At 42.4% G+C, this 15,211-nt stretch overlaps 2 protein-coding genes across 3 annotated transcripts in view; one reads left to right on the forward strand and one right to left on the reverse strand.

Annotated features, from left to right (window-relative positions):
• The window catches only part of LOC133465951 (alpha-1,6-mannosylglycoprotein 6-beta-N-acetylglucosaminyltransferase B-like), a 62,885-nt gene extending 56,606 nt beyond the window's left edge, over nt 1-6,279 (reverse strand). The window contains exon 1 of the mRNA XM_061749147.1: nt 6,153-6,279. The gene's annotated coding sequence lies outside the window, so the exon portion shown is untranslated. The remainder of the gene's footprint in view (nt 1-6,152) is intronic.
• Nucleotides 4,232-9,996, forward strand: LOC133465949 (uncharacterized). 2 transcript variants are annotated; one of them, XR_009784787.1, is made up of 4 exons: nt 4,232-4,673; nt 4,765-4,855; nt 5,247-7,151; nt 7,235-9,996. XR_009784787.1 is itself a non-coding variant. In XM_061749145.1 (4 exons), the coding sequence occupies exons 1-4, from the start codon at nt 4,671-4,673 to the stop codon at nt 7,582-7,584; spliced, it is 768 nt and encodes a 255-aa protein (XP_061605129.1). In that variant the 5' UTR covers nt 4,498-4,670; the 3' UTR covers nt 7,585-9,996. The 2 variants fall into 2 exon arrangements, 1 of the variants encoding a protein (XP_061605129.1); XM_061749145.1 differs by having other exon boundaries at nt 4,498-4,673; nt 6,828-7,151.
• The last annotated feature ends 5,215 nt before the right edge of the window (nt 9,997-15,211 follow it).

Raw genomic sequence — 15,211 nt, forward strand, 5'->3', positions numbered from 1 at the left:
TCTCCGGTATTTCGTAAAGACCTGGCCGTTTCTCTACCCCCGCCCACCGCCCGTATGAGTGTGCTATTAATCTGCTGCCGGGGGCCCCTCTTCCCTCCAGCCGTCTCTCCAACCTTTACCGACCTGAGAAGAGGGCTATGGAGGACTATATCCATGACTCTCTGGCTTCCGGACTCATTCGAACTTCCTCTAATTTAATTTCAATCTCTCCTTCCGTCCTGGCTCCAAAAACGGCAAACCTGATGCCCTGTCTCGACTTTAATCACCCCCCACCAGCCCTGACAAACCGGAACCCATTATTCCTTCCTCGTGCTTCGTTGGTGCTTCCACTTGCCAAATCGAACTGGTGGTTAAGGAGGCCCAAAAAACTCACCCGGATTCCAAGACTGGGCCTCCAAACTGCCTGTTCATGCCAGATTCTGTACGCTCTGACGTTCTTCAGTGGGCTCCTACCTCCAAACTCACCTGTCATCCTGGCATCACCCGCACCATTCAGTTCATCCGGCAGCATTTCTGATGGCCCAGCCTTGTTCAAGACACCCGTGAGTTCGCCCAAGCCTGCTCCCTCTGTGCCCGAGGGAAGTCTTCACACCTGCCCTCAGCTGGGCTGCTGTGTCCATTGCCTATCCCTAGCCGCCCTTGGTCCCATATTGCTCTGGACTTCGTTACCGGTCTACCTCCTTCTGAAGGTAACTCTGTCATTCTCACCATTGTCGATTGTTTTTCCATATCTGTCCATTACCAGAATCAGAATCATCTTTATTTGCCAAGTATGTCCAAAAAAGGATTGAGTATGCCCACAACTCCCTCACCAGTTCCGCTACCAATATGGCCCCATTCATGGCTTGCTACGGTTACCAACCGGCATTGTTCAAGGAGCAGGAACGGGCAGTGGCAGTCCCCGCAGTCAAGGATCATCTCCAGCGGATCCAGGCTATATGGAATGACGTCCGTGCGGCATTGACCCTGTCCACCAAACGCAACAAACAGCTCGCGGACCTTCATCGCTCCCCAACGCCCGAATACAAGGTGGGCCAATCTGTCTGGCTTTCTTCTCACGCCCTCCCACTTCAGACTGAATCCCGTAAACTCACTCCCTGTTTCATTGGTCCTTTCCCGATTACCAAAATCATCAATCCCACTTCCGTCCGGTTGAAGCTTCCACTGCCCTTGAAAATTCACCCAACCTTCCACGTGCTTAAGCCTGCCGCCACCTGCGCCCTGAGCCCTCCAGCTGAACCCCCTATTTTTTATTTTTAAATTTGACAGGATCTTCTCCGCCGCACCAGCTGCAAGTCTCAATTGACACATTGAAATGGCACAGAACGCTTCAGTTTCCAGTCAAAGTCAGCTCGAACGCTTCTGTTTACGGTCCGAGCGGGCTAACTAACGGCGGGAGAGCTCAAAGAACGGAATCATTTCATAAACTAATTCAGTTCATTACGTTTACTGAAAAGATTTGTTCTTTTGAACGAAACATTTGCGAACGAAACAACACTATATTGTCCATTCTTGCTCTTGCTGCAGTTTACATAAAATATTATAAATTAGGGGCCGCAGTCTGCAGGCTGCCTCATATACTGTAAGTACTAGGAATTAGGAATTGCAAACTACTGTGGAGGTCCCTTGAGCAAAGCCCCCCTGGCCCCAGCTCGAAAAGTGCAGCAATGTTCTGCATGCGCATTCACCCTGACATTTCTCATTTGACATTTGTGTGCTCCTCTGTGTTGCGTGCAAAACAAAAATATTCAGAGGAGTATGATTAATTTCCCCTAAGGGGATTATAAATAGTATAATAAAACTTTTAATAAATACATTCTACAAATACTCATACTGATCTCACAATATCCATTCATCCATTTTCTGAACCGCTTCTCCTCACTAGGGTCGCGGGCATGCTGGAGCCTATCCCAGCTATCATCGGGCAGGAAGCGGGGTACACCCTGAACTGGTTGCCAGCCAATCACAGGGCACATACAAACAAACAACCATTCGTACTCACAGTCGCACCTACGGGCAATTTAGAGTCTCCAATTAATGCATGTTTTTGGGATGTGGTAGGAAACCGGAGTGCCTGGAGAAAACCCACGCAGGCACGGGGAGAACATGCAAACGACACACATGCGGGGATCGAACCCTGGTCCTCAAAACTGTGAGGCTGACGCTCTAACCAGTCGTCCACCGTGCCCCCATCTCACAATATGTTCACTTAAATTTTAAAGGGGATTTGAAATTATCATTATTTTTATTTTTTTTGGTAGGTATCGTCCCAGATTCCAAAAACATACATGTTAAGACTCTAAATTGCCCATAGTTGAACATGTTGTACAGAATCGTGGAGCACTCCTGCGTGTAAGAGGCAGCAGTTTGTCCCCGCCACCTACTGGCCAAAACGCATTACAACTTTCAGTTTATAAATAATAAAATGTTCATGGTAGGAGGAGTGATTCTCTACAAAGTGATTCCAAAGCAACAATGCTGTAGTTTTAGTTTAAAATAATGGCTTTATCTACCTAGCTATCCATTTTCTGTACCGCTTGACCTCATAAGGGTCACAGGTGAGCTGGGGCCTATCCTTGCTGACTTTGGCTGCAGACACAGGGAATGGATTGGTTGTCAGGCATTTATAAGGCAATACAGTGTTAATGAATTACAAAAAAAAGGCTTTTGTACTCTATTGGGACTGTCAGAAATTGATTTTAACTGAGAGATCATCTTTTTTTATTTATTTTTTAGCTATTGTAGCTAGTCTTACATTGCTTCACCTGGTCCAGTCACACATGCACCATTTATACATCCATCCATCCATTTTCTGAGCCGCTTCTCCTCACTAGGGTCGCGGGCGTGCTGGAGCCTATCCCAGCTGTCATCGGGCAGGAGGCGGGGTACACCCTGAACTGGTTGCCAGCCAATCGCAGGGCACATAGGAACAAACAACCATTCGCACTCACAGTCATGCCTACGGGCAATTTAGAGTCTCCAATTAATGCATGTTTTTTTTTGGGATGTGGGAGGAAACCGGAGTGCCCGGAGAAAACCCACGCAGGCACGGGGAGAACATGCAAACTCCACACAGGCGGGGACGGGGATTGAACCCCGCACCCCAGAACTGTGAGGCTGACGCTCTAACCAGTCGGCCACCGTGCCGCCACCATTTATACAGTTAATACACATTAGTTATTTTGTATCAAAAACATGTTTTATTATTCTTATTCCACTCAGGTTCTGTTTGCATTGTCATACCATTCAAAATAGTAGAACCTTGATCCACTATGTGCCCCACGAGCAATGCTCGTGGCTTGCGCACATTTTGTCAACAATGAATGCAAGCTGTGCTGTTTCATCCACAGTTACATTGAAAATTAGAAATATAGTTAAGCATTGTTGTAAAAGAACAACACGTGGAAGCTTTTTAGCAGGGGTGTTAATCTCATTTTTGTTACAGACCACACTGCAGTTATGGTTTTCCTTAGAGTGTCTTTATGAATGTGAAACCACATAAATGTAGAATCGCCTCATCACATCATAGTATAGTATTACATACATACACACACAACAAAAGATGATAACTAGTTTAGAATTACAAAGTCAAGCAAACAATTAAATGTTCAACTATTGTTTTTTTTTAAAGTGGCTTGGTAACACAAAATGTTTGCAATCTCTCAACATTATTGAAAGTTAATATTAGCAATTTTGAAATAGATTTTAGCAAGAAACATAAAGTAGATGAACATGATTTGCTTTTGTGGGCCACACCTGGCCCCCGGGCCACAGGTTTGACATCATCCTCCACGAAATGGGTCCAAACACAACACTATTCTTTGGAATTTCTCCACAAATATATTGAAGATGTTTATTTCTCAACTCCTCTGAGTTTGGCAGGTGATGCCAAGCTTAATTAAACTTTGCACAAGACATCGCCACATTGTTCCTCATACATTTTTCCTGTGATGAGTGGGCCTGTACCAACCATGTAGTGAGCACGTACTTGAATAAGGAAAATCATTTCTAAGTCACAACAAGGGCAAATTCCACACATTTTGCAAGTGGTATGTTGTCCATAGGTTATTGCATTTAATTGACAAACCATATAGATGTCAAACCAGGTCACAGACTAATTTTTACCTACGTTACACATAAAACAGTAGAATTATTTATACAATTATCTGTACTTCTACTTACAGAGTTTGAGCACATTTGTCACCTCTGATTATTTATTTGGCATTTGTGGCTCAAGGACAAAATATCTCTCATTACACGAACCCCAATTTTTATTTTTCTCAACTTGTGTCCAAAACAAATCAGCCAAGATGAATGCAGAAAATTTAGGTTACTTGTGATGAAATTGGATAATGCAGAGGTAGCGTCTTTTGACTTGTTCAAAGGCCTTGCGTGAAATGCAAACAGTAGTGCCCTAAAGAGTTTCGTTAACATGTTTGAACAGGGAAGGACTTTCACTGCACTCACGAACCTCAACTGTCATTCCGGGACATGTTTTTTCATGTCCAGACAAACACATCACACCACGCCTGAGGTTTTGTTTTAAACGCAGATGAAAAATCCTGCATGAGGCTCTCTCAGATTAAGTGGCTCTAATACTGCAGAAAGCTTCCCCTGGATTTAAAAAAAACAACAACAAAAAACCTTCACCTTGTGTTCAGAAGAACACCATGGTAAGTAAAGATCATCGACAAATATGTTTGAACCTTGAAGTTTTCCCCCCCCTCCCCCACTTCTAATATGAAAAATGATACAATTGTACAGTTAAAAAGAAGCATTTTCTCCTCTGCTGTGAGGACACGTGTTTTCAACTGGTTTTCCATCATGTGGTTTACTATGACAGTCGCCACGACAGGTGAGTGCTTTTCCAACATTGAATGTATGTTAGAGTATAGTTAATTTGTAAAATGATTTGTCTCTAACCCATCTGTGGATAGTAATAGAAAATTATATATCGGATAATATGGAGAAACAGGGGTAGTGAGTAAAACTCTTGATTCTTTTTAGGCATGTGTTAGTTCCATCTGCTACACGTTTTTTCTCTTTATCTTATGGTACTAACACAATTGAGGGATGTAGGTGTTATTTTAGATTCGCCACATTGAATGTCTGGGACATTTGCAATGTTAAAAAGTGGGACAGAAAGTTTCACATGAAGAAATAAGTTGTATATAATGCAGATGCAACACTAGTAAAAATAAATGTCATTAAATATAATAATTCAAATTCTTTTGTTTTTGTGGTAGGATCTGCGCTGGTTTCACTTTGAATACTGTACTAAATCCATTGAGCTGCAGATGGCAGTAGTGGGATACATACATTATGTTTGATGAAGATAAGGACACATTACATGACATAACTGGCCTAAATTCTCCTTTAAATGTGATCTGAAGAGGGCTGTTCAAGATCGTCAAGAAATACCCTCAAAATCTGGCACAGTTTTTGCCTCCAAAAAGAGCGACCAAGTAATGACAATGTATCATGCATGAAAATGACTGGTTGCTTCAATATAATATGAAGAACAGAGGGGAAAAAAGGATGTCAGAGTGAAAGGGGCCCACAAACACTGTCAAACTAGTTTTAGTTCAAGGGCCACGTTCACCACAGTTTGATCTCAAGTGGGCCGGAGCAGTATATTCATGGCCAAATATAAACTATAAACAACGACTATTCCACATTTTCCTATTGTTTTTGTGCAAAAACAATTACAAGTACATTCTGTAAATATTCACATTTACAGTATTGATTTTGATCTTATTGCAAATCATAACAGCAATCTGAAATTTCTTAACAAAAATAGTGCAATATCAGCAATATTATGAATGAGACCCCCATGGATAAAATTAGCAAACAACAGTTAATTTTATTGAAAAATTGCAGTTAAGGTGTTCTCTAACTTTGCAACACTTTGCAAAAATCATCCTCACAGGCCGGTTTGGACGGCTTGATAGGCGGGTTATGAACCACGGGCCGTACATTTGACATCCATGCACTGGGAGGATGAGGACAAGATGCCCTTGAGCAAGGCCCAGCTCAATAGGTGTGGTACTCTTTGCTCACCCCTGTCACTGACATCTCAATTTACTTTGATAATCCAAAGGTGAAAAGGACAAAATTCAATTTGCAACAAACCAAATGTACTCATACTGTACCTCAAAAGGGCGGCACGGTGGCCGACTGGTTAGAGCGTCAGCCTCACAGTTCTGAGGACCCGGGTTCAATCCCCGGCCCCGCCTGTGTGGAGTTTGCATGTTCTCCCCGTGCCTGCGTGGGTTTTCTCCGGGCACTCCGGTTTCCTCCCACATTCCAAAAACATGCATGAATTGGAGACTCTAAATTGCCCGTAGGCATGACTGTGAGTGCGAATGGTTGTTTGTTCCTATGTGCCCTGCGATTGGCTGGCAACCAGTTCAGGGTGTACCCCGCCTCCTGCCCGATGACAGCTGGGATAGGCTCCAGCACGCCCGCGACCCTAGTGAGGAGAAGCGGCTCAGAAAATGGATGGATGGATGTACCTCAAAAGTTATTGATTTATTGCCAATATACCTTACACGAATCAATATGATGATGTTGATGATGATAAAAATGTGTTGACCATCATAATTGACCACCCCAAATTATTACTAACACTCATTTAAAAACCCTTGATGTGTGCTTTCTAGCTCAGTAACCATTTTTGTGCAAACAACTGTGCGTCTTCACACATCAAGCGACAGGAATGCACTTGTGGTTGAAGTTACATTGAATCCTTTTCATATTTCTGAAAAACTTAATATTCACTAATTTTATATGAACTATAAAATGATTTTTATTATCTCTACATAAAGCTGTGATGGCAGATGTGGCTGTGAGGACAACTCCTGACATGGTGGTCCGCTGCGGGGACAATGTAACACTGACATGCAATGCCACCTCGGACGAGTTATTGGATGTTAAATTATTTTCTTGGATTAGTCCCAACAAAACGTTATTTGACTCTAAGATCAAGAACAATGATTCTGCAGTTGTGTGTCTGAACAAAACGGATAATTCCCACCATAAGCTCACTCTGACACTCTTAAACATAATGCCCATCCACCAAGGACAGTACATCTGCAAATTTCGTGGACAAGTGGGAATAAATTCCAGCACCACTAATATTACCGTACAAGGTGAGCTTGCTTGTTATGTTCATTCATGTGTGTATAATCTGCAGCCTTGTTTTTAATCTTCTAATGGTTCTTTATCACTCCAGACTGCCTTGGAAATCAGAACTACTTCATTAATGAGTCTATTGCAGAGTGCTGGTTCCATGGAGTTTCCAGCCCTGGTAAAATCCAGTGGTTCAAGGGAGATGACCGGTTAACGGACTCAATAAGATCAAATGAAAAAGTTGACCAATATGGCCGCTACAATATCACAAGTACAATAAAAGCACCAAGAGGAAACCAAATTTATAACTGCTCATTATGGATACTCGGGAAATATGTCTCCAGTCAAAAGGTAGTCATGGTTAAAGAGTCAAAAAATGCATCCGAAAGTAAATACAAACTCCAGTGGATCTGTCTGATGTTACATGCCATAGTGGTGACATTTATCATGTAACAAACCAAACAAGTTTGAATTTACTGGTGAGTGTTATAGTTGTCCATCCATCCATCCATTTTCTACCGCTTATCGTGTCGCGGGGGCAGTAGCTTTAGCAGGGACGCCCAGACTTCCCTCTCCCCAGCCACTTCATCCAGCTCTTCCGGGGGGATCACGAGGCGTTCCCAGGCCAGCCGAAGGATGTAGTCTCTCCAGCGTGTCCTGGGTCGTCCCCGGGGTCTCCTCCCGGTGGGACGTGCCCGGAACACCTTGCCAGGGAGGCATCCGGGAGGCATCCGAATCAGATGCCCCAGCCACCTCATCTGGCTCCTCTCGATGTGGAGGAGCAGCGGCTCTACTCTGAGATCCTCCCGGATGACCGAGCTTCTCACACTATCTCTAAGGGAGAGCCCGGACACCCTGCGGAGGAAACTCATTTCGGCCGCTTGTATCTTGTTCTTTCGGTCACGACCCACAGCTTGTGATCATAGGTGAGGGTAGGAACGAATTGGAGGTGCTGATTCTCATTCCAGCCACTTCACACTCGGCTGCGAACTGTTCCAGTGAGAGTTGGAGATCACGGCCTGATGAAGCCAACAGAACCACATCATCTGCAAAAATCAGAGATGCAATAGTGAGGCCATCAATCCGGACCCCTCCACGCCTCGACTGCACCTTGAAATTCTGTCCATAAAAGTTATGAACAGAATCGGTGACAAAGGGCAGCCTTGGCGGAGTCCAACCCTCACCGGAAACAAGTCAGACTTACTGCCGGATATGCGGACCAAACTCTGACTCCGGTCGTACAGGGACCGAACATCCCGTATTAGGGGGTTTGGTACCCTATACTAGGCGGCACGGTGGCCTGACTGGTTAGAGCGTCAGCCTCACAGTTCTGAGGACCCGGGTTCAATCCCAGGCCCCGCCTGTGTGGAGTTTGCATGTTCTCCCCGTGCCTGCGTGGGTTTTCTCCGGGCACTCCGGTTTCCTCCCACATCCCAAAAACATGCATTAATTGGAGACTCTAAATTGCCCGTAGGCATGACTGTGAGTGCGAATGGTTGTTTGTTCCTATGTGCCCTGTGATTGGCTGGCAACCAGTTCAGGGTGTACCCCACCTCCTGCCCGATGACAGCTGGGATAGGCTCCAGCACGCCCGCGACCCTAGTGAGGAGAAGTGGCTCAGAAAATGGATGGATGGATGGTACCCCATACTCCCGAAGCACCCTCCACAGGACTCCCCGAGGGACACGGTCGAACGCCTTCTCCAAGTCCACAAAACACATGTAGACTGGTTGGGCGAACTCCCATGCACCCTCGAGGACCCTGCCTCGGGTGTAGAGCTGATCCACTGTTCCACGGCCAGGACGAAAACCACACTGCTCCTCCTCAATCTGAGATTTGACTTCCCGACGGACCCTCTTCTCCAGCACCCCTGAATAGACCTTACCAGGGAGGCTGAGGAGTGTGATCCCCCTGTAGTTGGAACACACCCTCCGGCCCCCTTCTTAAAAAGGGGGACTACCACCCCAGTCTGCCAATCCAGAGGCACTGTCCCCGATGTCCACGTGTTGCCCCATCCCCACTATACATAGTCTTGATGGTGCACTACTTTCCCCTCCTGAGACGCCGGATGGTGGACCAGAATTTCCTCGAAGCCATCCGGAAGTCTGTACATTAATCCGCATTAAAAAATAAAATAAAATAAAAAAAATTAAAAATCTGCATTCTTTAAAAATTACAGTACAACAAGATAAAGGGAAATGGTTCAAAGTATTTGTCCAATAGTTGAAAAAGGAACCTAATTATGCACTTAAAAATGTTGAACATATGGTGAATGAATATTGAGGATGTCTGAATCTGATAAATTAATTGGAATTATGTTATAACACAAATAAAAAGGTGTGTCTGTATTTTGTACAAAGTGCAAAACCTATCTGCATGATTTTCTGATTGACTGATTTTACTTTTGATGATAACCACGAAGGCTGCCCATATTCTGCAATGTTAACACGAAATATTGTATAATAATAATAATAATAATAGTAGTAATTATTATTATTATTATTATTATTATTATTGTTGTTGTTGTTGTTGAGATTTATAGTCTAAAAATAGTGCATTATGAAAGAAAAATGTTATTATTGTTTTTAAAAAGTGATTTTTGTGTGTGATTTGGCCATCAATATATGCAAATATATACACAAGAAAACATTTTCATTAACTGCTATTGTTTATCTGTATTTGAACAATATCTCATAATGTTCTTTTATCTATGCTGTATGTAAAAATTGCAACAAATACAGTACACTAAAATACAAGCGTACTTAAAAGGTTAAGAGGTTTTCATTTGTGATACACATTAATGTCTTTTATTTTTGAAATGTTTGTGTGTTAATGCAAAAAGAAAATAAAACTTAAAAACAGCAATTTCCTCATGAGATGCATTTTGATTTGGAACACACACATGACAAATGTACAGTGGGTACGGAAAGAATTCAGACACCCTTAAATTTGTCACTCTTTGTTATATTGCAGCCATTTGCGAAAATCATTTAAGTTCTAATACAGCCATGAGACTTTTTGGGAATGATGCAATAAGCTTTTCACACCTGGATTTGGGGATCCTCTGCCATTCCTCCTTGCAGATCCTCTCTAATTCTATCAGGTTGTATGGTGAACGTTGGTGGACAGCCATTTTTCAGGTCTCTCCAGAGATGCTCAATTGGGTTTGAGTCAGGGCTCTGGCTGGGCCATTCAAGAACAGTCATGGAGTTGTTCTGAAGCCACTCCTTCGTTATTTTAGCTGTGTGCTAAGGGTCATTGTCTTGTTGGAAGGTGAACCTTCGGCCCAATCTGAGGTCCTGAGCACTCTGGAGAAGGTTTTCATCCAGGATACCCCTGTACTTCGCTGCATTCATCTTTCCTTCGATTGCAAGCAGTCGTCCTGTCCCTGCAGCTGAAAAACACCCCCACAGCATCATGCTGCCACCACCATGCTTCACTGTTGGGACTGTATTGGACAGGTGATGAGCAGTTCCTGGTTTTCTCCACACATGCCACTTAGAATTAAGGCCACAAAGTTCTATCTCGGTCTCATCAGACCAGAGAATCTTATTTCTCATCATCTTGGAGTCCTTCAGGTGTTGTTGTTTTTTTTTTTGGCAAACTCCATGCGGGCTTTCGTGTCTTGCGCTGAGGAGAGGCTTCCGTCGGGCCACTCTGCCATAAAGCCCCGACTGGTGGAGGGTTGCAGTGATGGTTGACTTTCTAGAACTTTCGCCTATCTCCCGACTGCATCTCTGGAGCTGAGCCACAGTGATTTTTGGGTACTTGGCCTTGGCCGGACGGCCAGCTCTAGGAAGGATTCTTGTCGTCCCAAACGTCTTCCATTTAAGGATTATGGAGGCCACTGTACTCTTAGGAACCTAAAGTACAGCAAAAAAAAAAAAAAAAGTGTAACCTTGGCCAGATCTGTGCCTCGCCACAATTCTGTCTCTGAGGTCTCCAGGCTGTTCCTTTGACCTCATGATTCTCATTTGCTCTGACATGCACTGTGAGCTGTAAGGACTTATATAAACAGGGGTGTGGCTTTCCTAATCAAGTCCAATCAGTATAATCAAACAGCTGGACTCAATGAAGGTGTCGAACCAGCTCAAGGATGATCAGAAGAAATGGACAGGACCCTGAGTTAAATATATCAGTGTCACAGCAAAGGGTCTGAATACTTGGGGCTGTGTGATATTTCAGTTTTTCTTTTTTAATAAATCTGCAAAAATTTCAACAATTCCCTTTTTTTTGTCAATGAGGGGTGCTGTCTGTACGTTGTACATTAATGAGGGGAAAAAATGAACTTTAAATTATTTTAGCAAATGGCTGCAATATAACAAAGAGTGAAAGTTTTAAGGGTGTCTGAATACTTTCCGTACCCACTGTATATTGGCAATTTCATTTAAATCATGTAATTCATAATCTCATTGACTTGATTGATTGATTTTTTCTTTTAAATTCACATATTGTTTGGATTGAGGGACCCCAAAGTGGATTCATCAATACTGTTTATTCTGTTCATGGCTCCAGTTTACCCACTGGAGCCAGTCATGTGGTTAATAAAATATCAAAACACATTTTTGTTTTCCTTGTTTGATAGTTAAGGCCATTCTATTTTCTTAACATGGTGGTATTTTTTCATAATTATGTGTTGAACTTGAAACACATGATGATGTGCAATTGTTCAAAGACTCATACAGGACTTTTTTTTTTCCATCGACTAAAACCAGACTAAAACTATCACACATCGGAATGACTAAAATGTGACTTAAATTAACAAGCATTTTTGTCCAAAAAGACCAAAACTAAGAATACAAATAAGATGGCTGCCAAAAACAACACTGGTTACACACCAGGAAAACCAGATAGTCACACTAATTGTCTCATGTGTGGACTGATTATCCTACAATGATCACTGTTGGGTAGTAATGGGAACAGGAAATAAAGGATAAACAGTTGATAAAGGAGAATAGGTCATATGACTTTGAATAACTGAATGTAAACAAAACACAATGGCATCCAAAAAAAAAGGAACTGATCGCAAAGCAAATACAACACAATAAAGCCCAGCTTTTCCTCTATCCCAGGAAAAATGTTGATGGTTATGCTGTGCGTATAGGTGACACTACTTAGTGTAAGCAAGCAGAAGCCAAGATAACAAAGAAGAAATCTGTGTGCACAATGCATGTTTTCAACTAATGATCAGACAGAAGGGAACAAAACAACATGACATACACTAAGAGCAAAAACACACTTTACAAGAAAATCAACCAAACTGGACACAAAGATTGCAGTTGACTACACAAGCCTTTAAATGAGCCAAGATGAGCTGATGTTTCCAAGACACGGTTGCCATGGTAAAATGAAAGTGCTGGAGCCTAACGGAACATTTGTTTTACTAGATTTGCTAGATTCTGTAGTGTTTTCTTTTTCTTTTCTGTGCACAAGATTTCGAAGGAGAAATAATGAGATAGGTCTGGCTTTGAAAAGCACTCTCCGTGGAGGACCAATTTGAATGCTCATCAAGCAAAGAGGACAATCCAATGCAAGTCTGGAGATGATCGGGATCGATGGAATTTGCAGTCGCATGTATCAGAAGTGGTCATTCAAACTCTTCAAACCATAAAGAAAACTTCACTAAACTTGAGTAGTATTCATTAGAAGGGTGGTTCTGTCAATTAATGACCATGTTAACTTTACTTTATAAGTTGCTCTTATATAGCTATATAAGGTGTTCTAATTTAATTTGGGCGGCACGGTGGACGACTGGTTAGAGCGTCTGCCTCACAGTTCTGAGGACCCGGGTTCAATCCCCGGCCCCGCCTGTGTGGAGTTTGCATGTTCTCCCCGTGCCTGCGTGGGTTTTCTCCGGGCACTCCGGTTTCCTCCCACGTCCCAAAAACATGCATGCTAGGTGGATGACTTCTTAGCAAAGCAGCCTTGAACGTCTTTGGAAATTGATTAACAACATGATGAAGAGGACTGTTTGAATACCAATTCTATTTGATTCATGGGTCAAATTGTTGTGAATTTTGCGGTACAGCACATGGTTGAGAACAGCAAGTCCCGATCTACACCAAAATGCTGGGTAGTGAGTATGTCTGCAAACTCACAAATCAAACCAAACAACAAGAGGTAGGAGGTAAATGTGGACACTGACTTGAATGCTGATGTTTTAGTTCTGATATCCAACAGGACAGTTCACTGAAGTTCAGCGAATCATGAAACTTAACAGTGCTCCTCTTTCTCTTTAACATTTTCTGTCACACCAACACAAATATCTCCAAGGTTGGTGAAACCCGAGGATATTTTACAATCCTCTTCGATTAAATTCACCCCCTTAAATTCGCCTCCACACTTCTTCCATAGAGGGGAATACTGCATGCTTATAAAACATACATAGTGTTTTTAAGAGGTTGTCCTGGGAATTAATATTTACTATTACTCAGACTGTTGCATACTGTAAGGCTGCTTTCACACTACACTGCATGATGCCCTATTCGGATTTTTTGTTGTCGTTCACATTACAAATGCGACTTCTAATGTGGATGGAATGAGTCTGTGACGTCATGCATGCGTCATGCAAACAGGAGGCGCCGTCTGTTTATGGAAATATGGTCCTGCATGTACGTTTTATGATGCATTTGTGGCTATTTCAAGGATTCTGTGCTTGAACTGACCAGACCCCATAGATTTATCAGTTCTAAAGCATCTTCTTTTCACCACTGACTGCCCCTTCGTCCGCCGTTGCTTGTCACGCGTTTGTTGAACAATTGTGACGATTTTCACCTTTTGGGTCAGATGAGCACGACTTGAGCATCCAGACTGCTCGTGCTTCAGATACATACAGTATCAGATTTAAATCTAGCTAAAGTACATATGAAAGAGGCCTGGGTTGGATTTGAAATAAATGAGAATTGTACTGTTCACAGTGACATGAAAACAAATCAGATACAAGTCACATTGGTCAAAAATATTCAGAATTAACCTGTAGTGTGAATGTAGCCTAAGTTGCAAATGAAGAAGTCTGTGTAAACCTCTCAAGGGACTTTAAATACAAGTTCAGTTCTTACAATCCAGACTTTAGATTGTTTAGGAAGGGGGAGTGAGAGGAAATGTGCTTCAGTAATTTAATTCCATTCATGACGTCATAGGTCTCCATGGTAATGATGATTAAGATGTACAAGAAACACTGTTCGTTTCTCATGGTGGTCAGAGAATGAAGACGTTAAACTACCAGGTTTGAAACCTGGAAATTCAGGAAGAAATGTGAATGCATTATTATTTAGACTAAAGTTGACTGATGGACTAGTATCAATAAAAATAATAATACAGTGGAACTTTGATTTAACAGACCCGGAAACAACGGAATTTGGATTTAACAGACAGAAATTGTCTCCAGTTGGAACTCAAAATGCCCCTGTTTAGTTGATAAAGTCTATTAGTTCCAGAATTGGCCACTGTTGTTTACTGGCACTGTGGCACTATCAACAGACAAAAACCCATATTTCCCGGTTGTATCACCAGAACAGATGTTGATGATTCAGACATTTTTCAGCAACAGGGGAATATTATACGAAAAGAACATCACTTCCGTTCGCCCATGCGAGCACACAACCTGACCACGCAGACTTTGAACTAGAACAGTACCTGGTCGAAAAATGACACAAGTATGTATAAGTAGCCTTATTGTGAAATAGATCACAATTTCAAATGGATAGAACAGCAATTTCCTCTGCAAAACCTAATCTTAACCCAGTTTGAAGAGGCTGTCTGAGCCTCCAAACAATGTTCACCAGTTTTCCTCTGCATTAACAACTAATGAAAAAAGAAGGACGCTTGCTAATTTAGGCAGGTTGAATTTTTTTCAGCTCCATCTCAGTATACTGTTAGTGTGTTAGCAAACCAAGGATCAATTGACTCCTCACTTCAAAAGGGTTTTGGTGGTCAGGCAAAAATATATGCTGGTAAAACACTATCATAATTATTAAAATGGACACTCAGGCACTAAGGATTATTTGGTATGCCATGTTAATGCCTCACTTAATTACACTGCTAAATCAATTAACAATCCAAACCTAATTATCTGGAAGAA

This window comes from Phyllopteryx taeniolatus, chromosome 16 (assembly GCF_024500385.1).
Source record: "Phyllopteryx taeniolatus isolate TA_2022b chromosome 16, UOR_Ptae_1.2, whole genome shotgun sequence".
Classification (NCBI taxonomy): domain Eukaryota; kingdom Metazoa; phylum Chordata; class Actinopteri; order Syngnathiformes; family Syngnathidae; genus Phyllopteryx; species Phyllopteryx taeniolatus.